Raw genomic sequence first — 27,592 nt, forward strand, 5'->3', positions numbered from 1 at the left:
GGTATAAGCTTTTCTAACTACATAACATGATGTCCAAATAAAATCAGGACAAAGATAAAACATTGTGACAGTGTGAGACAGACAACAATCCTTCTACAATCCAAAGTAGGGGTATGAGCTGAGTCAGTGTGATATGGGCAAAACATAATTTCTTCTGAACTCTTTTTCTAATTCTTTATCAATTCCACCCTCTGCCTACGGCCCACATTGTGCCGTCCTTCCCTCAGTATGCGAACGCAAATTGGAGTCCGAATAGCCACGGGAGACTATTCAGACTCGAGTCCGAATTGCCACTTCGATTCTGGAATGTGAGGAGTTTCAAAAAAGAGTCTGTGTATAACCAGCCACAGAGGTGTCTGTCAATAATCGTTTTTCTTTATTGGCAGACGTGTCTGTCAATAATCACAGCGATATTATTAATAATTAAATTAATAAATTAATATGATAATTACCCTGCCTAGACGGAGAATTAGAATGAGTAATAAACATTGAAAATGTACTTGAACTTGAATATTTGACGAAAACGAATCTCTCGAAATCAACTTACCTTTGTAGTGTGTGCCTATCTTGCAATTACAATGTGAAGTGAAGTGAGCAGAACACTCGGATTCTCAGCTCAGATTTGATTAGAAACGGAGACTGACCGAACGCAACGTAATCAACTCAGTGGAATGAAGTTTGTTGCGTCTGGTCGAAATCGAAAATCGAGGAGATAAAATAGCACTTTGAAATTTTGTTGAGAGCACAATTGATGAAGATTGACTTTTTACAATAGCAGTTCATCAAATTCGTGACCGCATACCTTAGATATTTATTTCCCAGAAGTTGTTTTTGTTGGGTTGGGTCAGTTGCCAGTAAATAGTGAATGGCGGAGATAATGAAATGTTGCCAGTTAGATGCATTGTTATCAATGCAATTAATGATGCTGTACAAATCGGTACAATCATGGAAAAGGACAAAATAACTAAACAAACCCAAAAACCACTTTCAAGTTTTTATCGGTTCTAAATTCAATGTTTGATCTTGATACAATCGTAATCACAAAAAGAAAAAGGTAGAATTAGAAGTATGCGAAGTAGCATATTCTAACTATGTAAGGACTATGGTTAAACCTACTGATTTTCAGGAAGGAAGTGACATTACAACATCTAAACAGAATTTCCTGTAATCCGTAAAAAATAGGTACAGACAGATCAAGGGAACGGGAAAGGTTTGCATTGTTTTTGAAGCCTCTAGTACTGTTGTAATTCTTTACTAAATTAATACTTATTTGGTATGATATTGATCAGTATAGGAATATCTGAATAGATATGGGGCTTAAAGTTCGGACAGGCCTTCATAATAATGAGACAATTCAGATCTTCATCAAACTCACCCTGACCTGGCCCCTTTTTTGTCTTGATCTTTTTGTTGTTGTTGCTAAAATGAATTGTCTGCTGGTCTTTGTTGTAGAGATGAGTCATAATGCTGATAAAGTATGGTAAAACGATCTAATTTCAAAAAAGAAAACCTATCACGCAACATTACAATTGAAATCTTAACTTATTGTGCATCATGCCCACGGATTGATTGTTCAGTCAGTTCAGTTTAGAAGTTGGAGTTCATGATTCATCCACAAGAGGCAAATTGAAGTTCCCTAAAAGAAATAACTTGATTTGGCATTTCGATAACATTTTCAATCTCAAAACATCATAATTTGGTCCCATCAGATGGATGTGACTTGACTTGAAATAACACATTTATCAGATCAATTTGAATTTGGTGTATCTTCCTTATTTGTTCTTCTATGAGAATGACTAGACTCAACTAGACGGTTCCAACGCTATTGATATTTTTCTGTTGAAAGTTTTAGTCAATTTTACTGGGAGAATCTGTGATCACCCTCCTGCCTCTCAACCAGCATCCCAGCGGCGATTTGGGTTTTGCAGTAGAAGTAGAATTGGATGTCTAGATAGTTGTAATATTAATTGAACGTAGTGTTTTTATGCACCTCCGTTGACGGTGTATCTTAACGGATCGTTTTTATACTCCTCCGTCACGCATGCGCATCCCACCCAATTTCATCAGCGATATTGTGTTTTTGTTGTTTATATAAAAATAATGATAATTTAAAAAATCGAAATATAAAACCAGAAAATAGAAGTTGCATTGGAGGTAAAATAATGTTTTAGAAAGACCTTATCAAATATGATGAACAGTCAGGTAGCTCTGTAGCGCAGTGGACAAGTTGTCAGACCCTAACCTTAAACGTACTAGGTTCGATTTCCATCGTAGACAATTTTTTTTTTTTTAAAGTTTACTTTATTGAGAAAGACTTTTTTCTCTTTCTTTTTTTTTTGTTTTGTTTTGTTTTTCAAAACATTTTTATCATGTTAAAAAAAAAACTTTGATTTTAATTTTCTAAAATTATTTATTTATTGAGATCAGTATTTGTGTGCTATGTTTCTTTTTACTTTTGATTTTAAAATTTATTGTTATTATTCTTTAATTTATTATCATTGTATAAACGTACATCGGTAATCACTAAGCAGCGTGCTAAACTACAATTTAAAACTATTTAAACCTCATGAACGTATGCAGCAACATTTTCATTAATTTACCATCACCGCCAATGGAGGTGCATAAAAACGGTGCGTTTTTGTACACCTCCAACGGAGGTGCATAAAAATGCCACCTTAATTGAATGTTGCCAATTAGAAAATGGCAGGCATTAGGATGCCACTCTGTTAGGGCGATATCTAGTGTTATTTGCTAGGTTATGCTAAGTATCGCTCAGAAAATTTTGCACTGATCGCACTGACTTTGACTTTGTTTACTGTTGTGACAACAACGTCTAATAATTATAATTATAATAATACATGGTAAAAGTAAAAGTGTACTGATGAAAATAATAATGAACATATTATTGAAAGAAAAATTAAAGAAAAAAGAAAAACAGTAAGAAGAAAAACAATGATAGATAAACAAATCAATATATAAGATTTTAAAAAATAAAAGAAACCTTGAAAAAAAATAATACCAGTAAGAAAACGGATAAATAGAAGTAAAAAAAAAAGATTAATAATTAAAAAAGAAAAATTGTCCCCATTGGGATTTGAACCTAGGACGTTCCAATCAAGAGTTAAACATCTTAACCACTAAGCTACAGATCCAGCCAACTTGTGGAGATATTTAATCATGTCTATTAAAGAAGAAATTTAAAAAAAAATTATGAATTATGCCACTTCTGTTCTGTGAATTTTGTTTTTTACAAGCTATACAGATGTTTTTCTTTTTATAGTTTTAGTGACTCTATTTTTGGAATTAACAAAATACTGGAGCTATATCTTGTGTTACGTTATGTGCCACTCGATCAGAGTGATATCTAGTGTTGCGTTAGGTGTTGCTCTATTAGGCTTACTGTAAGGTGAAACTCATTATTTGAAACTTATCTTATGGCCCTTTAATGTTTTGGTCACTGTAGTGTTACTTGTGAACCTATATGGCTAATTTTGGTATCATTTTAAAGGACACAAATCATGATTTCTTTTGGTGTATTTCATTCTTAATTCCTGATTGTATTTCCCAGAAAACCAATGAATTAAAAATTTATCAATTTTTTAACTCATACAAACTTTTTCAAACATGGATACATTTTAATAACAATTTGTACACCGATAGGCAATTAATTGAAGAATATCTCTGATAAATTTAATTGAAACTGATAGACTCACACACTATTTTGTTTAACTCATCATCAACCCTACTTTGCAGAACAAGAACTTCATATTTTTATAAATATTCACTTAACCCTATTATTTCTCATACGTACTATATATATGAGATATTTATATGAAAATAAATCTTATTTTCAGATCTAACTTTAATATGATGATCCTCGACACTTGCCATGTAGCCTATTTTCTTAGGATCTGAAAAGGAAATCTTTCTAATAACCCATAATGTAAAAAATATAATACTGTCTAAGCGTGGCTGAAAATATAAAAATAAGCCATTCATATAGATAAATATATACTTTAGCAAATTCTTAGCTGGTTTAGAATAATTCAATTTATGGAATTCGATAGTAATTGATTATCAGAATATGCCTTTTTTTTTTTTTCAGGACAATCACGATGTCATTATAGCTTATTTGCCTTTTGGCACCCCTATTAAAGAACAAGACAGTTTGAGTAATTTTCTGGTCTTCCAAACATAATTTGTCATCGACTCATATTGGACAAACGGTGGAAAAATGCCTGCAATACGAAGAACTCTTAAAAATGTGGTCAAAAACTATTCAGATGCTCAAGTTAAAGTTCGAGAGGCAACTTCAAATGATCCATGGGGTCCTTCCAGCACTCTGATGTCAGAAATTGCTGACTTGACTTACAATGTTATAGCCTTTACAGATATTATGCAAATGGTCTGGAAACGTCTTAATGATGATGGCAAGAACTGGAGGCATGTATACAAGTCATTGGTTGTCTTGGATTATATTATTAAAACTGGAAGTGAAAAGGTAATGATTGTTGTTTCTTTTCTTTTTTTCTTTCTTTCTTTTTATTAAATTATTGTTTTTTTTTCAGTTTTTTACACATTTAAAAAAAAAAGGATAAATGTTATAAAATATTTTTTATCAGAAGTTTATCCTACTTTATATCAAATTTAAAGGACAATGACAATTGCATGCTACCATATGGGCAATGTGCTAGGCTTTCACAAAGTACTTTTTATCAGGTCTAACATACCTAGCTACCCTATCACTGCTGGATGGACAGGGGATCAGAAATAATATTGACTGCGGCTCTGATTGTAACTCAAGTAACTAGTCCCTTTGCGTGTGAAGGGAGCGCTCTACTAACTAAGCTATCATGATCCTCATGATCATAATAGAAACTGGTGTAAATTTGGGAAATGTACTTTACGCACGAGTAGCTGCTTTTTGTATTATATATCTGTTTTTATTTATTTTATTTTGGTTTTTGATGGTGTTGACTGGATCTCACACTTTCACTTGTTAACACCTTAATGAATGATTAATCTTTTAAAAAAAAAATGTTCCTCAGATCAGTATGGCCTACAAATCCAAAGTTTATCGCAGATTCTATAACTGTAGTACAGTTTCTTGTAATATTTAGGTTGTTAGTCTATCGCAAAGTACTCTCTGATTCGACAAATCTAACAAATGAACAATGGGGTTAGGAAAACACTCAACTGTACCTAGATTTGAAACCAATCTACTTGCTTGTGAATCAAATGATCTGATTGATCGATGAGGATGAGGACCTTTGATTTGTATAAGAACTAAATCTTATTATTACTATTCCTCAATCTAATTTCTAATGATAGAGAGGGATTTCACCAATAATTCAGTTGTAAAGCACTCAATTCGCAAGCAAAAAAAAACATTGTTGGTCCCAGATACAGTCAGTAAATTTCTCTCACCTTTTATTTTTTCAGAAGTGATTCGGAAGATGGATCTTTAAGTTTAAGATCTTGCAGAAAGTATTTTACGATGGACACGTGTTCTTTTAAAAGGGTATCAGGCAGTTGCTACAATCTGTTTAACGGGACTGAAATAAAAATAAAATCTGGCTCTATAGGAGTAATGATTCTGAAGGATATTTTTTACCCTTTTGTTGTAAATGCTAGATTGAAAGATTTTTGAAAGTACCTTGAATTAAACCAGTGTGCATTTTTCTTGAAAATGAAGCATAGTTAATGTTTGCAAGTATATAGATGTGATAATGTGGACAAAGCCATAAATATCTTCAAAACATATATAATTGATTTGTCCAGTAAAATAGTTTTTTTATTTTTCTCATCTAATGTTCAACAGGTAGCTCAGCAGTGTAAAGAAAATTTTCATGTCATAAAAACATTGACGAGCTTCCAGTACATAGATACTGATAATAAAGATCAAGGAATCAATGTTAGAGAGAAAGCCAAACAGTTGGTTACCATGCTTTCCGATGATGAACGGTTGAAGAACGAGCGAACTAAAGCACTGAAGGCAAAGGAAAGATTTGCACAAAACTCCATGGGGGTTGGCAATGGACCAGGTCGCTCCAGGGTATGATTGTTTACTTAAATAGCTTATTTAAAGTCTTGTTGACGAGATTTATTTACCTCTGTTAATGTTTATAAATTTCTCAAACCATTTTAAGAAAATTTCTATATGGGAAATTGGAGTTGAGTACCCATAATGTTTTGGTCTGACTCTTGCTATTCGAGTGATGGTTATGCTTACACAAGCATGGAAATGCCATATCAGGAGTCTTGACTTTGAACTAAAAGTGAATATGAAATTGGTTAAATTAAGGCATGGTTACAGATACTAAATATGTATAAGAAACTGGAGGAATCATCACAACAATCTCTTTTGTTTACATGAAATATCTTACATGTTTGGAAAGCATGGAAAGAATTCATTATAGCCCACATCAATGTTTCGATGCTCTCATAACCTCAGTAAATAGAACTTGTTATTTTAATTTGAATATGAAGAAATGGATCAGCTTTCCACATTGCAGTTCTCTGGCATAAATACTCCAGTTGCTTTATCTATTCATCTCTAAAGTTCCTTTAATTTATCTGTGTCATGTGCAAGAGCTAATGTTGACAGATAATGAAGATTGTTTTCTGTTCCAGTATGTTACAAGTAAATTAAAAGACAAAGTCAAGCTCAAATATTCTCAGCTGTGTTTTGCTGAAAATAGACTTGAAGTAAAAATATATTGATTGGCAAAAATAAACCTGTCATATTATCCATATCAAGTGCACCCCCCCCCCTCCCTTTTTTATCTTCTTATTTTTTCACACGGTAGCATTAGTATTGCTTGTAATAATGAGGTTGATCTGTCAGTAACATATGTGTGCATCTCCTAGTGCCATTTGGTTCTTACTGGAGGCGAAAGATGCGTTTTGTTCTCTTCCTTTTGTTTTTAACTTCCTTTTTGTCAATTCCACCTCCCAGGGTTGTTGATAAGGTCAAGGTCATAGGCCAGTTTCAGTTCATAGACCACATCCTTCATTGCGTGTGTAAATAGGCACATTCTTTTGACTCAATTTTCTAATCATATGATGTGCTTTATTTTGGGTACAATTGTGTATATGCTTCTCTCTCTCTCTCTCTCTCTCTCTCTCTCTCTCTCTCTCTCTCTCTCTCTCTCTCTCTCTCTCTCTCTCTCTCTCTCTCTCTCTATCTATCTCCTTAAACAATTTTGTGTGTGTGCTTTATTTTGGGTACAATTGTGTATATGCTTCTCTCTCTCTCTCTCTCTCTCTCTCTCTCTCTCTTTCTTTCTCTCTCTCTCTCTCTCTCTCTCTCTCTCTCTCTCTCTATCTCCTTAAACAATTTTTTTTCTCATAAGCGTATGCTGTTTATAATTTAGACATGGCCATAAATTTTATTTAATGAAAGTTTAAATAATATTTACAATGTTTTATTTCAGATGAAACTTGGTGGTAGTCCTACAGCAGGGGGGAGTGGTAGTCCAGTTGAAACACAAGGTTTGGTCATTTCTTCAATTTAAACAACTTAACTTATATTGTCTTTAATAGTTATATTAATACGAAAAACGTATTTTGCCAATGGTTCTGCCTTGCTGTACACCTTAAAGACTTTTAACCCCTTTCTACCCCTTCTCCCCCGACCCCAACCCCCCCAAAAAAAAGAAAAAAAATTATTTTGGCTTAATGACAAGAAAGATTAGCTGTATTAGGAAAAGTTGTAGAACCATTTTTTAATGTTATAAAGAAGAACCATGAAAAGTGACAAATGCATTACATAGATATAAATAAAAATATTGATGTTATTTAAAAACCAATAGTTTGCTGGAAAAATGAATACAATTTTAAGTAGTCAATCTTGAAATGCAATTGTTTATTTTCACCACCAGGAATACAGGCATATTGATGATATAATTTAATTTTCTATGTGTATTTCCAGATAACAATTGAATATTTACTTGTATTATTTTTAATTACGAGGCAATGAAATTCTTGTGTATCTTCATTTATCTCATATTAATCATGCCGTCATCTAAATTATGCCTTGAGTATTTTAATCAGTGTACATATTAAAGACTGGGAATACTGTCCTTGGGTCAATAACAAGTACTGATTAATACTTTTAAGAGGAATAAACATAATTGCGTCCCTATAATGTAATTCTTCAAGAGGTGGAAAAAAATGCCAATTATCAACATCACCACCTAATGATTTCAATATCAGCAAAAAGATTACGCAAATTATTGTGGCATTTGCACATTGTAATTCTTTAAAGAAGACACTTGTTGCCATGCCTGGGAAACTTCTGTGCACAATATCATACGAAAAGAACTAATTCCATTTAAGAGGGTAAGAACATCAAGGTAGTCTACTAGTGTGCTGAATAAACGTAAACATAGAGCTAGGAAGCTACTTGATAGGTTTTCTACAGATGATGTTAAAATAAGTGTGTTCACTGACGAAAAGGATTTTATGTTATAAATAGTCATAACATTGTAGTGTATGGACATAAATAATCACAAATACCAATCAACAGGCTCTATCATGAATAAAATCGTTTTAAAAGAAAATAATGGTTTCAGCTGATATTTCATGGATTACAAGACCCAAATACACTTCATTGACATAACAAAGACTAAGGTCAATACTGATAACTAAATTAAACTATTGTAAGGAAATCTTTTGTGAACACCTTTATCCAGGAAGGAATTTCCTTTTTCAAAAAGATAGTGCTACATCCCTTATGAGCAAAAGAACACAAGCTTTTCTTCAGAGTTAGAATATTCATTTCATAGTAGAGAAAGATAACTGGCCACCTCAATCACCCAGCCTGAGTCCAATGGATTGCGTAATTTGGAATTCTTTGACTGAAAAGATTTATAGTGGACGTAGATCTGCATTCACAGAAGAAACCCAGAGAGAGGGAATTATTTTATGCTGGAAGGAGATAACCATTGAGGAGAAATGCATTTCAAGTTGGAAAAAGAGATTACATTGCGTCATTAAAGAGGACAGCCGTGCTATTGATCAGTTAGTTAAAGTGCTAGCTTTGTAATTGTTGGACCAAAATTGGTATATGAGTGTGCTACATAGATGATTTCTTACATGATGAGGAGTATTATGATGAAAATAATGTTTAAGGTGGCATAATTAATGTTTGCTAAAAATGGCAACAAAAGTTAAGATCATCGCCATTTTACTCTCTGTAATGTTGCATCATTTTTCTCTGATATTGTTTTATGAACACAGTTTTGAAAAATCACTATCTTTTTTGTTTCTCAATTCATATTCATGACATTTTGACAGTCTGTGTATAAAGAATTGTTTTATTTGTGTTTTGAATTTGAAAGAAATCCAATGAGATACAAGCTGACAAAGAGCGGCTCTTGTTTTATGACCACCCGTTGTAGTAGTCCTTCAGAGCCATTTGGTCCATGGAGCCGGCGTTTATCCCAGTTTCTATAGCGTGAAACAGACAATAGCAATTGCTTGCTATCCTTTGGATAGGATGCTAGTCTATCGCAAAGTACTTTCTGCCAAATCTAACAGACTCAGCTACCCATTCACTGCTGGGTGAACAGGAGGATCAGAAAAAATCTCGACTGCACCCGGGATCAGTCTCGTCCCTTTGCGTGTGAAGCTCTACCAATTGAGCTATCAGGAACCTCTGGACAATTCTATAATCCAGACAAATTGCTAGTAGTTGAGTTGTTCTGATTTAGGTCAAAGTGTCTTGTGATTATGTAATAAACAAAAATGAATATAGCATAAAAAAATAAAAAAATACGAAACACAGAATGTTTCGGGCTCAAAACCCTTCTTCAGCCAACAATAAAAACATAAATACATTATTAAAAGTCCAGATCAACGCATTCTGTACGCCCTATTATTTTTTTAGTGATGTATTTATGTTTTTATTGTTTTTTGTTGTTGGCTGAAGAGAAGTTTTGAGCCTAAAAAGTTCTGTGTTTGTTACAGTTCACTCCGCTTAATCGCACACTCCGCTTATATGCTACACATTCCTGAAAAATGGAATTTTTGCTGTATAATCACTTCGCTTAATCGCACACATTCTCCTCTTAATCGCTACACCTTGATTCCATCTTGACCAAAGAAAAATATCTAAAAAATACAAAAAGTAATGATTCAATCGATTCGTTACAATGAACAATAATACACCCATCAGTGGTGAACTGATATCTCAGGAGCTACTGGACTCGTTCAGCCACACAAAAAAACAACTGGATAAGGAAGATGAAGATGAGTCATCAAGTGTGACACACCACCCCTGACAAACACTGAAAAAATTGACATGCTGGACAAACTGTGCCACTTTATCCAAGAAGAATGCTTGACAGATGATCTACCAACATTGGCGAGATTGGAGTCAAGGGTTTATAAACAGCTTGCACAGAATAGAAAGCAATCAATTTCACAATTACTATTTTTACAAACGGTAATGTCACATTTTGTTGTTGATAAAACATGAAAAAGAAGAGAAAAAAACAACCAACAACAACAACAAAAAAACCAAAAAAAACCCCTTCTAATGAGGCCATATCTTGAACATGAAGGTCCCAAGCCCGTAGTAAGCTCAGAGAGGAGTGTCCTACATAAATGGCACATGCAAGCTGGTGCTTAGATGTTTTTTTAAACTTCTCCGCTTAATCGCACACTCCTCTTAATCGCCTGCAATTAAGCGGAGTCGACCATATTTTGTTCTTTTTTGAAGCTGTTAATTCATTTTTGTTTATTCCTTTTTATAGTCCACAGCTTTTAGCAGCTTAGTATCACTTTGACTTATGTTTATATGTTTATGTAACAATTTTGATCCTTTATAATTCTTTCCACAGCCTCACCTGGTAGTGCAACTACGCCTAATGAAATCGAATGTGCTAGACCTTCCTCTGCAGGAGAAGAGGAATTGCAGTTGCAGCTAGCACTTGCCATGAGCAAGGAGGAACATGATGAAACTTTAAGAAAACAGAAATCAGATGATATTAAACTTCAGATGGCCATTGAACAGAGTAAAGAGCAAGCCAAAACAGTGAGTTCTTTCAGTAGATTAACTATAGATTAACTTTTAAAGAAGTATTTAGAGTTGCCTTTTAATAGATTGTCATTAACACAGCTCATTGTACTGACATTCTGGTTACATAAAGTAAAAGGTCCTGTTTTGATCTCACTTTGCTTATTAATATTTGTTGTATCGGGGCAAAAAAAAAAAAAAAAATAACAACCACAAAGATGTTGTATAAGGTGAAAACAATCTGCTAAAGATTCAACTTAGTTGAATTTTTGCCGAAGTAAGAGTTGTTTATTAATGTATTTTTATTTTGGGTTGTAAAATAACTTACCGATAGTAGTTGGTCAGTTCCTTGTCTGAATGGAAGCAAGATAATGTTCTTACTATCAACCCTAATTGTATGGTTTCCATAAAACACATTGTTGCTTATTGATGCTATTCGTTTAGTTTAAAAAATCATAACATCCACCAGGCAGAAAAAATGTACCAGCACACAAAACATAGTGTAACCTTAACATTTATAGTCTGATTGATACAATTTAGTCAGAACTCATAAAAAAATGGCTGGCTAAAAACAGTAACAAAGTCAGATTGACGTCAATTTCGTTCTATCTATATTATGACTTTTCTTTTAACTGGAAATGAATCAATCAAGAATGCCCTGGCTCCATTTTTTGTTAAGGGGATTTCTGACTTGCATCTTATATTCATGTAGTTGTAGACAATGTTTGTCAAAAGAAAAATCTGTGGGAACAGAATGTTTTCAAAACATTCACTTTTTAAAATAGGTATTTTTTAATGAACAATATTTTGACAAAATCATTTTCAGGAAGAAGTATATTGTTGACATAATTTTATTAATGGATTAACAAAGTTTTTTTATTTATGATATTATTTATTTTTGAAAAGTCCATTGTTTGCAAATAATATTTGTTTTCGTAATCTTGAGTCTATAATAGCCTGAAAATTTGTCGCCAAAATGCTGTCTTTGTACATAATTTTTTATGTGTCTTTAATTGGTTTTGAATTAAGATTATATTGCATTTTATTTTTCCTTTCTGTCATTTGAGGCTTGGTGTATGGTTAGTTCAAAACAGTTGGTGTTATAAATTTAGTTTCTCTCTCCACTATGTGTTCAATGTCGTCATTTATTGTTCAAGAACTCAATTCTCATGACACGCTGTAACTTCCTATTTTATTCTTTTCTTTTTTTTTTTATTTCTGTCTTTTATTGCTTCAGGAAAACAGGCGACACCAGCAAATAAAATCTGTAAGGACTTGTTGTTTACATTTCAAAATTGTAACAGCATGATCCAGATTTTGTGTGTCTTGCTTTTCATCTTTTATCTTTTACTTAAAGAAGACGAAAAACTACTCCTTGATTTTCTTCATTTCGAATATTCTTCCAATCAGTGCCTCTAGCAGCTTATACATTTCTTTACTGTTATGTATTACTTTTACTTGAGCTGTTATCTCTCCTTTATTTTATCATATTCTTACTTTTTTGTCTCTTTTTTTTCCTTTTTTTTTCAAAACATTATCGGGATATTTCCAGCGCTTCTGTAGTTGATCGTAATGTAATGACTTGCAAATTGCTTTTCACACATCTTTTCCTCCATCAACACATGGCTCTTTTTAAATTATTCAAATAGGTTTCTCTCTCTTAACTGCATCTACACTCTTCATGATATCCATTCAAATTATTTCCCCTGTTTCAGTCAGCAGTATTATTGCTTATGCCAATTCTAAGAAGAATGCAACCTGTATCTTTTTTTTTTCTTCTTAAAGATCCTTCTGTATTTTGAAATCAAGGAATGAAATAATTTGTTTTTTGTTATGCATATTGTAAACAATTTTATTTATTTAGGTCATACTTATTTGACTGTTGTGATTTCAAAATTGTCGTAATCATGACCTTTGTTTAACTCTTGACTCTTAAAAAGTAAATTGCCAGAAAGAAAGCATGTTTAACCTTTTACTGGAGGGTTGGATTTTACTGTCACTTGATTACAAAAGGTCATTTTTATAACATTAGACACAAAAAGACATTAATAACTATAATTAGTCATTTTGAAAAGTTGTGGAACAATTCAGTTTTCATCCATTTCTCTGGGCTAAGTAATGAACATTATTCCAAAAACAAAGAGTCCAGCAACAAATGAATAGCAGTTATAGCCTCTTAAAGGGTAAAAATAGTGTCGTAAACTTATAAACAAACCTGTTATCTGATTCCTAACAATCATTTATTATATTTTATTCAACAAATAAAGGAAATCGATGCCAATTCTCCAAGATTATAGACCAAATGAATACATAGGTAGCAAGGATAATTTTGAATTCAGAGACATCATAACATTACATCAAATTAATTCTTCGTACATTCAAATTAATATAAAAATCAGAGATGTAAATCAAGATTCTAATACAAGAAAAATAGAATAAAATTTAAGAGATCTGCAAAGCTAACATCTTTATTCAAATACAAATCTTTTTAACAAGTTGTACACACATTTAAAATGTCAAAATGTCAGGTTTCTTTTTGTCATGTCTTTAGCGACTGGTTTTCATACCAATCAAAGCTGGCTCTTATTTCAGTCATATTGTTATCATTTGGGTCATCGCAATCTGCTACATTACTTGCGTCGTCACCATTACGATCTATTTGTCCATTCAGTGCTTCATTTCTTTCACTCAGTGTGGTTTTGATCAGTATCAAAATTGTCACACATTTCAAGTGTGTGTAAACTTTGAATAGCATGGATAACAGTTCCTGTGTGTGTCTTTACTTCTCCTGATCTCATCATTAAGTCACATTTTGCTTTTGCACTCTTTGGAATTTGTAAATTCTTAATGCAATTATTGCCCCAAACTGACAAAAAATGTTCACATTTTTGAGCTTGAAGCAAACTCCTGGCTAATATTTCTTCACAGTTGAGTTAGAATTCACTTACTGTGAAAGGCACGGGTTAAAAAACTTGTCCTACCAATGAGAAATCTTGCTGGTGTAATTGGGGTGGTCTCAGGTTTGCTCACTGTATGAGTAAAACAGATCTTTTCAATGTTTAGACCCAATAGATTTCTTTTTCGCAGACTTAACATTTCTGACAAGTCTTTCAAACTAGCCACCATATCATGGTGCTAGTGGCACATTGAATTTCCATGTGGGGCTGAGGTGCTTGTAGTCTGAGTCCAAATGTTAAGAGGCAGATTTAAAGGTACTGGAATTGTCAGAGTAAATAACACTTCTTCTAGCTAGTAGCACAAAATCTTCTATATGCTAGCAGCATGAAATCTCAATAAGAAACTAACACTTTGTGTAACTCTTATCGTCTTGAGATGGCCTGAAGTATCAACTTTGTCTACATATTAAATAAAAAGCCTCTTGTACTTTAATTTTAATGACAGCTGCTCCACTGCTGTTTTGGTGGCAATGGTCAGATCTGCAGTTTTAACCAACATTGGGACAAACTATGATCTTAGAGGGTTAATGAAACACAAAGGGGAATTCACAGTTTGATCGTATTACATTTATCATAATTGCCAAGTCTTTAGTTTTACAAGGAATTCATTGACATTAGTCTTGATTACTAATTGATTTATCCAGATTATAGATAAGCAATGACTGAGAAAGTTCAATTTTTCATATAAAAGAATTAAATTTTCTTTTTACAGAAAAAAAAGAATAAAAATTAATATCACAGATTTGCCTGAGATGACAAAAATGAATATAGAAATTTTACCTTTATTTATGTGTATGGAATGACAACAGAACACATGAAATCAAGCTGATATGTTGATGTGTGTGTGTAGAATACAACAATATCGTCATCATTTTGAATGAGGAGATTGTTTTACCATTTGACAATTTTTTTGTTTTCTTCTGTAGTTGTCTCAATTCATGTTGAGTCTCAATGTTATCACATTGTTTACAATTGATGTACCCGCTATTTTGTACAAATTTGATTGCGCCCATCTGTATAATGCTGGAAATGTGATCTTTTTGTGCATTTGTACTTCAGCCTAAACAAAAAGCTGTCCTTAGCTTAATATTGCCTTTTGAGACAATTTCAATCTATAAACTAATGGAGCTAAAGCCATGTGACTGCAAAACAAAAAATACACAAAGGATATTTTATTGGCCATTGAAAAATTCTGACAAGCTTTCAAATAGCTAGGTACTTTAAAGAGGCTGCCTTGGGTATATTTGGTCCATTGAAAAGGCATTTTTTTTTTTTTTTTCAACAGAATACAGGAAAGTAAAAATCCTTAAAGTAACACAAATTAATGTGCAGAATAGTATTTAAAATTATGTTCTTTACTACCGACTTTGTAATTAGGAAATTGTTAATGGTGACAGTATAGTGTATTTGTTTCTTGCCTAAATTGGATCACTTTGGTTTTCGTGATAAACTTGATTACAAATGAAGTTTCAACTTCACACATGTTTTGGACAATTGGCAAAATTAAAAAAGTGATATGGATTTGAATAAAAACTGACTGGATTTTCCACCCTCAGTAGTGTCCCTGCTGATTTTACCAAGCAAGAGCTCTAAAATTCATTTACAAGCCCTTGCCCTTTTGAAATAGGCATACAATAGCTCTCTTTGTTTATTGACGAATGGAATTTAAAGGGGCATTGTCTTCATATAAACTGGCGAACTCATTCGATTGGATCATTACTGTCAATGTTGCATATCCTAAGAAAAAAGAAAAGTTATACTGATAATCTGCAGTGCATCTTTTAATGTCTCAATATTGCTTAAAAGCTTGATAGCAAGTTTTATTGCTTTACATTTCCAACCCACCCATGTGGCCTGCGAGATCTACCTTGTTATGGCCAAAATAGAAAGATTATCCTTCAACCCTTGATCTGGCCATCATATTAAATAGTAAAGTTAGTTCTCAATTATACATTTGTCGCATTTAATTTTTATATCTGTGTGTGTGTGTGTGTGTGTGTGTGTGTGTGTGTGTGTGTAACAAATGCAATTGATGACTTTTCCAAGCATGGCCAATGACCTTAGAGATTAATTCCTAGTTTGTAAATAATTGTGGACTTGTGTTGAACTGAATGTAAATTAAAATTACAATCCCGTCAGTTCTTATTGTTTTTCTTTCATCAATAATACCAAATACTTTCCTTTTTATTGCTTTGTTATATTTCCAAATCATCAATGATTATGACCGGCTTTGAACGTTTTTTGGATCATGTGTTTTTCCTTTGCACTGCATCCATTATTGGATTCGATCGAATTATTTAAAGGTGAATCAGGATAAAAATGTAAAGAGATTTTTGTCTTGACTGAAATATAGCAAAGCAATTTCATGTTGTTGATAATCAGATATTTCAAAGTCTTGTATGATACATTCAAAATTCAAATTAGAGTAAAGGGGGCAAAAAAAAATTGAGATAGAAATCTGAAGCATATGTCCCATGACTTTTCACATATTACTATTATTTGAACTTTCTGAAAAATGTAAAATACTAAAGTGAGTTTGCTTGTTTTTTTTTTTCTTCTTTTTGTTTCACCCTACATTTTGGATATCTTAAGACACCTAAACCTTGAGCCAGATTATACCAGCCACAATTTTATAGGAAGAAAATATTATCATTATTCATGATGGAAGGTTATAACTGATTTCCAATAATTATATGTATTTTTTAATGATGAAAAAAATATATAATTCAGCTAACCAGCTATTTAAGTTGGTAAAATTTGAATTATTAGATTTGTCAGTGAGCAAGTTTTAATTCTCTTTTTCCAGATTTGAATAAATGTATCCGTGTGCAAGTAAAAAAAAAATAACCGGAAGGGTGATTTTATAACCCAATCAGTTTAATTCTGTATTGTTTTTTGTCTGCTTTTAGACAATGTGGAACTATGAAAATTTTAAATTATATACACCCCCCCCCCCCATCCAAAAAACAAAACAAAACATGAACTTCATTCTCACGATTTGCTTGAACCAGTTACAATCTGTAAAGTTTGTACCAAAATTATATAATTAATAAATCAAACCAAAATTTTTAAACATATGAAGTATGATGTGCATATATTATTTAATTGCATCAATTAAATTAGTTCCTTGTACCATGATTTCAGTCAAAATACCAAAGATGATTATTTTTACCCATTTTCTTCTTGTTATTAAAAACATGTTATGCACTGCCTATTTCTTTTCTTTCCTTAAAAAAAAAAAATTGACCAATTTATTTTTTAATCTCATCTCTGCAGCCGGGAGGAGGGACTTTATTGAACTTAGCTGGGCCGAGTTCATTGTTAGCATCATCGTCATCATCAGCCCAACCAAAAGATCCATGGGGAGCCCCCTTATCGTCTTCTCAGCCTGCACCTGCCCCCACAGATCCTTGGGGTGCTCCACTGCCACCCCCTGCAGCCAAGTCAGATCCATGGGGCCCTTCTCCGAGTGGTGGTGAAAGAATGGACCTCCCTCCAGCTTATTCTCCTACCATGAATGCTGCTCCAGTTACCACACCTCCACAGCCAGCAGATCCATGGGGTTTGCCGCCTTCTGATCCTGCGAACACATCTAATGCTGCTCTTGCAGGTAGGATGTTTTAAATGAAATAAACCCTTCCTCTTTCAAAAGATCTGTTCCCTTTTTTTCATATTCTCATATATTACCCTAACCTGCCAAATCACCCATTCACACATAGTTATTATTTTCAAAAAGATATTATTCTATTATTTTAGCAATTATATCTACATACTGCATTTGTTTAAGAAATGAAATACATCTGAGCAAATCCAATGTCGTTTTTTTGGGTGTGTTTTTGTTGTGTCAGCAGTAAGATGTGACCCTGCTTGTGTAAATGCTTACGAATTTGTATGTTATATTAACAGGTTAAGATGTTTCCAGCTGTAATTTAAATGAAAAATTAAAAGTTGAAATATTGATTTTAAGAAATGAGAATACATATATATGTTTTATCTTTTTATTTGGTCTGAAAAAAAAAAAAAGGTTTTATACCCATCCACCACCTATGATCCTCTGCTATACCTACCCATTGTTTCCCTACGCCAACCTGACCATTTCCTCATAGATGCACACACATAACAATATTGTTTTCTTTAGGAGCCTGGGCTAGCACTCCCACCTCATCCTCTCAACAAGCATCTGCTTGGGGAGGATCATCACCTGCTGGTGCTGGCCTAGATGCCTTTGGTGCACCAGCAACAAATGGCACTTCTGCCACAACTACTATTGATTCAGAGTTTGATCTTTTGAGTGCTCGGAGTAATGAGTCGTCCCCTGTGAAAACATCTACAGCAGCACAAGGGCTGGAGGAATTTGATCTGCTAGCTGGTAAGCCTTTTATTTAATACACACTTGTTTGAAGAACTTATTTTTGCAATTTAGTTTTCCTGTCATGTTTTTCTTTTTATTCTCCACTTGTTTTAATATTGTATCATGCAATTTTTTTTTTAGAGCTTTATGTTGCTTTTAATTACCATTATGTTCAATAAATGACCATTTCTTTATACGAAGTGACCTTCAGGATCTTCCACCATCTACTAAAAACATGGTTACTGAGCATTTAATAATAAATAATAATAAGATAATATTTTTAAGAAATGTTAGAAATCTTGCAGCTCGGGTGGATGTAGGTTATTTCTGTTAAAATTTGGATTTTTAGCATAGAAATCAAAGCTTCTTTGCTAGTTGGTTTGCTATAGATGGTTATTGTAATTCTTGTTCGTGCTTTCCATTAAATTTTAGTCGATTAAAACAAATGAATGAAAATATTGAATTTTTCAGGTGGTAATCCAACTAACGGGATGTCAGGTGCATGGGATAACCAGAACAAAAAGAAGAAAGCAGAGGACTTCCTTGGTGATAATGCCAATTTGGTCAATTTAGATCAGTTGGTTTCAAAAGCACCGCCTAAAGGTCTGTTTAACCTAACTCTTCTTTCCTTTGAATAATCTGTTTTTACCTGCTTTTGTACTTCTTGATTGTAAATCCTTTTAAATACCAATCACGACTTTTTTGATGTTGTGTTATTAAAATTTTACAGGAAAACTAAGTGTTTAGAGAGAAGTGATAAAATGATTAATGATATCTTTTTTCAAAATAGGTTCTTGTATTTCCCCAACTTATTTCCCTTAAATGAAAGATAAGATACAATGGAACTTGATTATAAATAGAGCCCCTGTTCCTAAGCACAAATCTTTGTTGTTCCTGAGTTCTTTTCATTCCTGATTTTCAATGGAATCATAATATGACTTAATTTGAAACGCCATATTTATATTGTTCATTTCACTCATGTTGTGGGCATTGATATAGGGATTTGACAATGTGCATTGTTTTTTGTTTTGTTTTGCTTCGATTTTTAGAGGAAAAATTGTTTAGAGTAAAAAATTTTAATAGTAAAGAATGAAAATTGGGGATTTGAATTCATTTGCAGATCCCATGTTATTTCGGATGGTGTTTAAACTGAAGCACAATTGAAATAAAAATAGCAATACAGAACTACAGTCACGTCTCTTTAATCTGGAACTCCACAATCCTGATGTCTTCTTTATTTGTACACTTTAGGGATTTATACCACTATCCAGATTTCTCTGTAATCTGGACAAAATGCTGGGAATAGAGGTGTTTGGATTGGAGAGAGACGTGATTGTATTCCTTGGCATGTGACCACTTAAGATTTTTATTTGAGTGTTTATTGTGATAAATATGAAAATTTATCTTTCTTTACAGGGGATGCTCCAATTAATCCTTTTAGTATGTCATGCAATGTCTTTTGAAATTTAGCTTACCCATTCCCATATTATTTTATGCACACCTGTGTGGCTGTTTTGCGATAAAAAAACCTAATGAATATGTTTTGTCATGATTTGCAAGTATTGTAATGTATTCTGTTCTATTTCCTTTTTGCCAAAAAAAAAAAAAAAAGTAAAAAAATAGCAGAGCAAAGTAATAATTCTTTATGTTGCATGTTAAACGTGATTTTATGCATATATCTAAATCCTTAAGCTCTCTGGAGTTTTTTTAAATTTAAACAAAAAAAAAAAAAAAAAAACAGTTATTCTTCCCCCCCCCTCCTTTTTTTTTTGTATATCTTTTCAAGATTAAAGTTTTAACAAGATTTGAATTGTCTTCTAGAGGAACCAAGACTATCTGTGACAATTTTTCTTTTTCGTTTTAGTTGTTTTTCTTTGCTTCTATCTAACCCAGGAGAAATATCTAGACAGAACTTTTTTAAAACTATGTCTTGTTGGAGTCCAACCATGATGGAATCGATCAGGAGTGAATTTTTTAGACGCTTCTGTCCAAGTAGCAGTGATTAGTCAGCTGGATCTGTTAGATTTTATGCAAAATAGTTTGGAGAAGACCAGCATCCTATCCAAAGGGTAGTAAATAACGAAAAATGCCTTGCAATTATTATTTGATAGTAATTTTGAACATAAAAATATTTTGACTTCTTTTTATTGCTCTCCCCCCCCCCCCTTTTTTTTTGGTGTGTGTGTGTGTGTGTGTGTGTGTGTGTGTGTTTGTAGCTTTCAATTATTTCACATGACAGAAATACCATTTATGGATGAAAGCGATATGACTTTTATTCAGTATTAAAAGATTCAACTGGTATCACCTCACAATGGAGGCTAGAATTAAGACGCAAAAATCTATTGCTTTCATCAGGTACTATTGACTATTGATGTGCTTGTTCCAAAAATTGGTCTATGCAATTGCGTTTTTTTTTACTCTAGACTTTTGCTTCATGAAAATTTCCAAATGCATTGTGCATTGTTCAAGGTTTCTAAGTGATTTTAAGACAAAATTACCCCAGTTACCCCAAAGCTGACTAGTGGTGATTTATTTGGGTAAGGTTTAACAGATTTTCACTTTGAAAAGAGCATAAAGGGTTCACATTTGTTAATATTAATTTAGTTTTCTATCAAAAGCCAACTTTCTTTTTCTTTCCTTTGATAAACCTTGCAATCTATACAATTCGATTTTAAATGACTAGGTAAAAGAGGATGACTTACTCAAAAATATGTAACAACACAAAGAGTAGCTTATTTCACATATAAAAAAATGATATTGTCAAATGACCAAATCAGTTTCCAATAGGATTGAACATTATGGTGGATTTGAAAAAAAAAGCTAAAGAAATTGAATCATTAGTGGTCTTCGTTTATAAGCACTCCAGTTTCAAGCATGATCTGGCTATTAGCACACTTCAGGTGTAAAACTGAATTGTTATTATACTGTAACCCCTTTATAAGCACGCTCACCCGAATGGACTCCGCTCATAAGCACGCTCAATTTTCCAACCTTTTAAAAAAAATGCTAAGAGATAAAATTAACTAATAAATGTGGTTTATAATTGAAATTTTCCACAGATGTTAACACTCACCTATTCTATCAATTGTGTTGCATGAAACATGACCATACTCTTGGCTTTCATTTACTTGATGAAAAGGACAAAAGAGGTCTGTCATAAAATCTACAGCATTAACAGTTGGCAGTTTTGACCTAGGGACATGGGATAAGGATAAGTGGGTTGAGGTCATGGCACACCAGTGTCCTATTGCTGGAGTGTAACGAGAAATGTAGATTGATGCAATGCAAAAGGTGGAGGAGGTGAAAGATGAAGAAGAAGAAGAGGAGGAGGAAGGGAGGAGAAAGAGGAGAAAAAGAATAGAAAGCGAACAAAGAACCACATAGTTAAAGAAGTATTCAAACTATATAGACTTGGCTTTTAACCCAATTAATGAAAACACTGGATGGGGTCTTTGATCTCCCATGGTGGGCAGGAGATCACTAGCTGTGTCTTCTATCCCCCTATATCTGTTTTATGACTTCTGTCTCTGTTTTCGAATGGGATCACTTAGTTTTGTCCTGGCCCTGGTCGGAGTCCTTGGCTTTGAGTGAAACAGTCAAATGTTTAGTTATAGTTTTGGGAGATGAATTTTTTTCCTAATTGATCATCTCTCTGTTATGTACTGTTACATTTTTTGTTTTGAAGATATATCATGAATTGTAAACATTTGAGTGTAATCCTCTTGGTAGAAACTGGTGCTTGCGTCTGGATGAGATTTTTAGGTGATCTCAAACTAAGGACACTGATGGTGAGCTCCTGGAATTTTCAAATGTTCTCTATTTGAACAAGTCCCCTTTGTCTTGTTTGCTTTTAATTTTAAATCTAGACTTTTTTTTACTATCCCATTTTTTTCTTTTTTACTGATGCTGAAATTACCAAAATTAAATGTGTTACAAGCACCGTAAAACCCTTAAAAACAAACAAACAAATGATGAGAACAGAGTCAGGACCAGTCCAGAGAAACAGGAGCTTGCATATATGAATCTACCCAGATAAAAGTTAGCTGTCACAACACATTACATGTTTATTAAACCCTTGGTTCAAACCTACTGAATAATGTCGGATAATGTGATAGATTGGGGTCTAACCAAGATCAAAGCAATCCCAAAAGAAAAAACAAATATTTATAATGACAATTTCAGTCATACAACTTAGTGCATACATTTATAGATTCTCGGCAGAGAGGAAACATATTTTGACTTATTCGAGCTTTAGGACGTTCATTGACTCGTTCATAAAAACATCAGAATCTCTTTATAAGCACAGTCCAGTTATAAGTTCCCATGGACCATGCTTAGAAATAGAGAGCACTTTATGGCACATAAGTTTGATATGATACATATGATATTGTATTTGTCACTTATCCGATGTTTGGAAATATAAAATAAATAGCACCAATAAAAAATGTTATTTAATATAAATTCGAAATGAAAGCATATCCATTGTCATAAAAACTATTTTTTGCCATGGATTATTCCAGTTTTCTCTAGTCAAATGGCATGAAGAATGTGAATAATGCAATCTGGCGTTCATGCAATCTGGCTTGTATGCATTCTGGTCAATCGGCTGTCAGACTCAAATGTATAACAGTTACATGCCATACAACTCCCCAGGTCTTGAGTTTGCAAATGTAATGTACTCTTTGGGCAATTCTAGATTCTACTTAGTTGCTAATGTGCATTATTCAGACCTGCCTGCTTGAAAAAGTCATTGTACTCCTGGGGACAAGTTGTAGTAATCATCAATAACTTTTTAAACGAACAATTTGCTCAGCAGGATTAAATAGCACCTCATCATTTTGAATATGCTCGAACATCAAAATTTCTATTTCAGCTAGTTAAGATGCTTATATGGTTCGGTGATTAGAGCAAAAATTTTGAAGTTTTAAGACATTTTCATGGTAATAGGCAGGTCTGATTTTGTAATTATGAAAATTTGCAATGATGGCCTTTAATTATTATTATTATTTTTTTAAAATATTGATCATCTAAAAAAAAAAAGCTAGAAAATGATATTTTCAAAGGCATTTTATAGTAAATTAGATGATTTAAGATACTGGCACTTCTTCTCAAGTCCATCTCCACTGGACTGTCTAGAATGGAGATTCCTTTTTTGAATAAATAATTTTCACTGAAAAGACTGTCTGACATAACCTTTTTGGGGTTTAAAGAAATGGCTGATGAAAAATTTCAAACTGAAAAAAATGTTTTATATCTAGTCAGTGCAATATTGGATTGTAAAAATGCCAAAGTTGAAGTCTCCTTACGTTTTCAATAACGTTGTTATAATGGATCTATACTTTAGTGAATCCAGTCCCATTTAACAAGTTGTATCAGAGGTCCACTGGAACTGGATATGATTTGAAAGAAGATATTCAATAATCTCATGTCCGATCAGGTTGAGTTAAATGTTAGGCTACACAATCCGTAAATAAGCAACAAAGTCAAATGTTATATAACATTTTCAAAGTTGGCTGGCTTTCTATTTGTTTTTTATTTTTTATTTTTTATTTTTTAAGGAAAAGATAAATATCTTTTTCAATATTTAATTCTTAACTAATTTTTGGCACCATAATATTTTTAGTTGCCTACAACAGAATGTTGATTGTAAACAACTGTACATTTTTTTCTGCAGCTAGTACTAAAAAAAAAATAACATCAACAAAACAGTTGGCAACTGATATTTTAGCTAAACACCTTTGAAATTGAAATAAGATGCACGCCACTATCATATAAAATCTGAAGCTACAGAATTTTTAGGGGGACCGAATCTGGCCAATTTCAGATGTTCCTGTCTGTACCATATTTCAATGTTTGTACCAGTGTAAAAAAGGAGAAAACCTGTGACAATATTTATAATCCCATCTCGCATGATTCATCTCGGAATGGACTCGTTCTTAACTAAAATATTTTAATGTGATAAAGAATGATGTAATTAAGGGTTGAAATTGTGTAGCGTTGGACAGGTATATTTTCCTGACATTCAGCTTTTTTGAAAAGAAAAAAAAAGAATAGTCTATAACCTTCAGTGTTAACACTTGGATGCAAGAAAATAGAGAGAAAATGTTATAATTTCAGAATAACCTTTAATTGAAATAAATAAAACTGAACAATTCACAGTTTTATGATTAATGAAAATAAAATCTTCAATTAAGAATTTCTTAGCACATATGGTTTGTTATTCGACCTGCTTTCCAATCAGCATTATGTTATTTGTTCTGTTTTTTTTTGTTTTGTTTTGTTTTTCTTTTGACGCAGGTATATTTATTTTCAGTCTTTTACAGTCCACAATTTCAAACAGTTTTGTATTAAGATTCCTCAATTTCCTTTTTGTTAAGATATTAGGCTGATATATTGACTCCCATATTAATAACAAGTTTTCTCCATGTTTTTTTTTTGGTCTATTTTACAGGTAACAATCCATTTGCGATGACCGTCGGTAACAGTAACCCTTTCCAAGACCCCAATGCAGGAGTACGAGTACCCATGGCACAGATGCAAAGTACAAATGTACAACAGGGGTTCTCCCAACCAATCTCATCTGGACTTTTGCCCTCTCCTTTGGTCCCCTCAGGGACACAGCCCATGCAGCCCCAACCCCAACAGGGTTATAACCCCTTTTTATGAAACAAAAAATGTTACAATATGTGAAATGTTATATGTTTGATGATGAAAAAATAAAAGATAAACAATAAACAAAACAAAATGAAACACTACATTTAAAAATTGTAGTGAATCATTATTAAACTCAAAGAAAGTGTCAGGAGCTTACAGATAAGGTTTGTTTGTTTGTTTTTTTTTTGGGTTTTTTTTTGGTTTACCCAATATTGTTTCTTGATTTGACTGATTTTTTTTCAGTGTTTCATTATATTTTTTTCACCTTTAGTTTTGATTAAGCCTGAGCGAGCACTCAATTAGAACAAAGAACTTAAGAAAGGAACATTAAAAAAACAAAAAACGATCAGACTTGCTTGTCTTTGTATGGAAACGTATTTGGTTGTATTTTTTTCGGGGTTGTCTTTGGTTCTCAGGTGCAAATTTATGCATGTTGGGATTTCGGAGAAGGACAATGCATATGATCCTTAAAAATATCTAATTGTGTATTCAAGATATGGTATTGTATTTATACATGCTGTCATTGAAATGATATCATTTCTTCTTTCATATTATTTTCATGATTATGTTTGTAGTATGTATATTTATATATATAAATTAGGCACTTGTTTTCTTTTATGTAATGAATTTATTTCATAATCACAACAATACTTGTTACCAATCATCTCAAAATGGTATTATGTTGGGATGATCCTTGTGCTGAAAATTTAGACTCACTTTTAACTTATAAGATTAGATTTTAAATAAATGCCTTCATTGAAGTTTGCATGTGATGTTATTAAATACTTTAAATTCTCAATTTTTTTCTAATCCTTATCATTTTGACAGTAACCAGTTAATTGGCGCATTCTGGAAAAGCATTTATTAAAAAATTTGGCCAGAAAACTTGTTCTTCAAATCTTGATCGATTTACATGACTCATTTTGACAATAACTCTCGAACCTGGGACTACCTTGAAGACTTTGCAAAGTCCAAGTTTTGCCAAGATGAGGGTCATTTAAATAGATCGATATTTGAAGGACGAGTTTTCTGGCCAAATTTTAAACACATGTTTTTCCAGAATGCGGCATTTAACTCATTTAACTGGTTATACTTAATTTTCTCCATCTTGTTTATTCCAACATAATACCAGATTGACGCAATGGGTCACATTTGGAGTTACAACATACAGTTTTGGATTGAATACTGTTTCCAAATCATTGCTTAACGCGATGCTCCTGGCGAAAGAATTTTGCGGGAATAGTTTTTTTTAAAAAGATGGATAAACTTGTTTTTGATTAGATAGATATAAAAATCTGACAGAATCATGACAGTGTTAATGAAAAGAGATATTTCATAAAGATTTCATCAAGCGTTGATTGTGACTTATGAGATGGAGATTGCAGAAGAGGCTAGTAGTGTGAGGAAATTGTTTCTGTCAATGATGATATTTAATGATTATATAAATTGCTTTGTAGTTGTTAACATAAAAGTGTGTCCTTTCTATAATGATAGGATTAGGATAATCACATTTAGTAATACAAAATTTGATCAGGTTGTTAAGCCCCCTGGACTGCGAATAACAAAGTAAAGTTCTAGTCTTATTTCATAGTCGATATTCGATTGGCATTTTATATGGGATGTAAACGCTGTCTCTTGTACCCTCACCCCTTATATATCCTTTGTCCTCTGTCACTCGACTTTCTGTCGTAGTCCTAGATAAAACTTGGCTTCTTTTTCAATATTTCACAGTCCTTAGCTGGGATCCCTCACCTGAAAGGCATCAGTCACATGTATGCATTTATCTGACTGCTTTTCTCTCAGTGACAGTTACAACCAGGGTCTGGGCAAATTCAAATTGTCTCACTCCAGCAAAAAGGAAAAAGAGGATCTTGGATGTGGAAAAACGCTACACTTTTTGAGTATAGGGAGTACCTTTAAATTCTACAAAGCAAATGACAATCTTTAGAAGACAATTCTCATAAGATAATTATTTGATGCCTAAATATTTGACTAATTCAACCCCTCACCCATCCAACCATTCTAAAGTTTCTTGTTTCTTTTTATCTTGTCAATTAAAAAAAAAACAAAAACAAGCAAACCCAAAACAGAAACAAACACGAGTGCCTTAATAATGACCCAAACATGCACCCAGTAAGCTTGATGGACTTTTTCATTTCCTTTTTTTTTATCAAAGACAAAGTCCATATAAAGTCCAGTTTTCAACGTATCACAGTCAGCAACAACTACAGTTTTTCCTTTAATTTTAGATTAAACAGAACTGTGACGTGGTAAAAGGTGCTTGTTTAACAAGAAGTTAATGTAGATGATTGCCATTGTCCGATTCTGTCCTGGAAGTGCCATAACCAAAGTTGTGCTCAAATTTGAACTAAAGATTAATGTGAAATTGTAGCTGTTGCTTGAACAGTAAGAAATGGATGCAGACAATATCCTTAGCAGCTGGGGTCTTGAGTGCCAGCAGGTAAAAGTAATAGTAATAATATGAACAAATTACCAACTTTGACATTTTATTAAGTTTTAAGTACTACTCTAAAGAAGGAAGGGAAATTTTAAGAAATAAACAGAGTATAACCTTAGTCATCCTACGTTTTAACTTGATAAAAAAAA

The 27,592-nt window shown here is 32.9% G+C and overlaps 2 protein-coding genes across 9 annotated transcripts in view; one reads left to right on the forward strand and one right to left on the reverse strand.

The window, feature by feature from the left end:
• Window positions 1-841, reverse strand: part of LOC144972873 (uncharacterized) — a 34,266-nt gene extending 33,425 nt beyond the window's left edge. Inside the window, exon 1 of the mRNA XM_078914629.1 lies at window positions 548-841. The gene's annotated coding sequence lies outside the window, so the exon portion shown is untranslated. The remainder of the gene's footprint in view (window positions 1-547) is intronic.
• LOC144972874 (epsin-2-like) lies at window positions 638-27,519 on the forward strand. 8 transcript variants are annotated; one of them, XR_013645442.1, is made up of 11 exons: window positions 638-1,210; window positions 4,106-4,501; window positions 5,822-6,055; window positions 7,437-7,494; window positions 10,848-11,041; window positions 17,257-17,590; window positions 18,119-18,349; window positions 18,803-18,934; window positions 19,748-19,771; window positions 24,783-25,819; window positions 26,046-27,519. XR_013645442.1 is itself a non-coding variant. In XM_078914635.1 (11 exons), exons 2-11 carry the CDS (start codon window positions 4,235-4,237, stop codon window positions 24,995-24,997), a joined length of 1,719 nt encoding a protein of 572 aa, XP_078770761.1. In that variant the 5' UTR covers window positions 1,118-1,210; window positions 4,106-4,234; the 3' UTR covers window positions 24,998-27,519. The 8 variants fall into 8 exon arrangements, 4 of the variants coding, with proteins under 4 accessions (XP_078770763.1, XP_078770764.1, XP_078770761.1 ...); XR_013645441.1 differs by having other exon boundaries at window positions 24,783-25,812; XM_078914635.1 differs by adding an exon at window positions 12,261-12,290 and having other exon boundaries at window positions 1,118-1,210; window positions 24,783-27,519.
• The last annotated feature ends 73 nt before the right edge of the window (window positions 27,520-27,592 follow it).

This window comes from Berghia stephanieae, chromosome 5 (genome assembly GCF_034508935.2).
Source record: "Berghia stephanieae isolate SIO BIC M18660-M18661 chromosome 5, UCSD_Bste_1.3, whole genome shotgun sequence".
NCBI lineage: Eukaryota > Metazoa > Mollusca > Gastropoda > Nudibranchia > Aeolidiidae > Berghia > Berghia stephanieae.

Bases quoted from the DNA above. Each gene is read 5' to 3' on its own strand.
- LOC144972874 (XM_078914635.1), top strand. From the start codon at position 4,235: ATGCCTGCAATACGAAGAACTCTTAAAAATGTGGTCAAAAACTATTCA. The intron at 6,056-7,436 runs GTATGATTGTTT...GTTTTATTTCAG, and splicing joins ATGGACCAGGTCGCTCCAGG to ATGAAACTTGGTGGTAGTCC. The intron at 17,591-18,118 runs GTAGGATGTTTT...TGTTTTCTTTAG, and splicing joins ATCTAATGCTGCTCTTGCAG to GAGCCTGGGCTAGCACTCCC.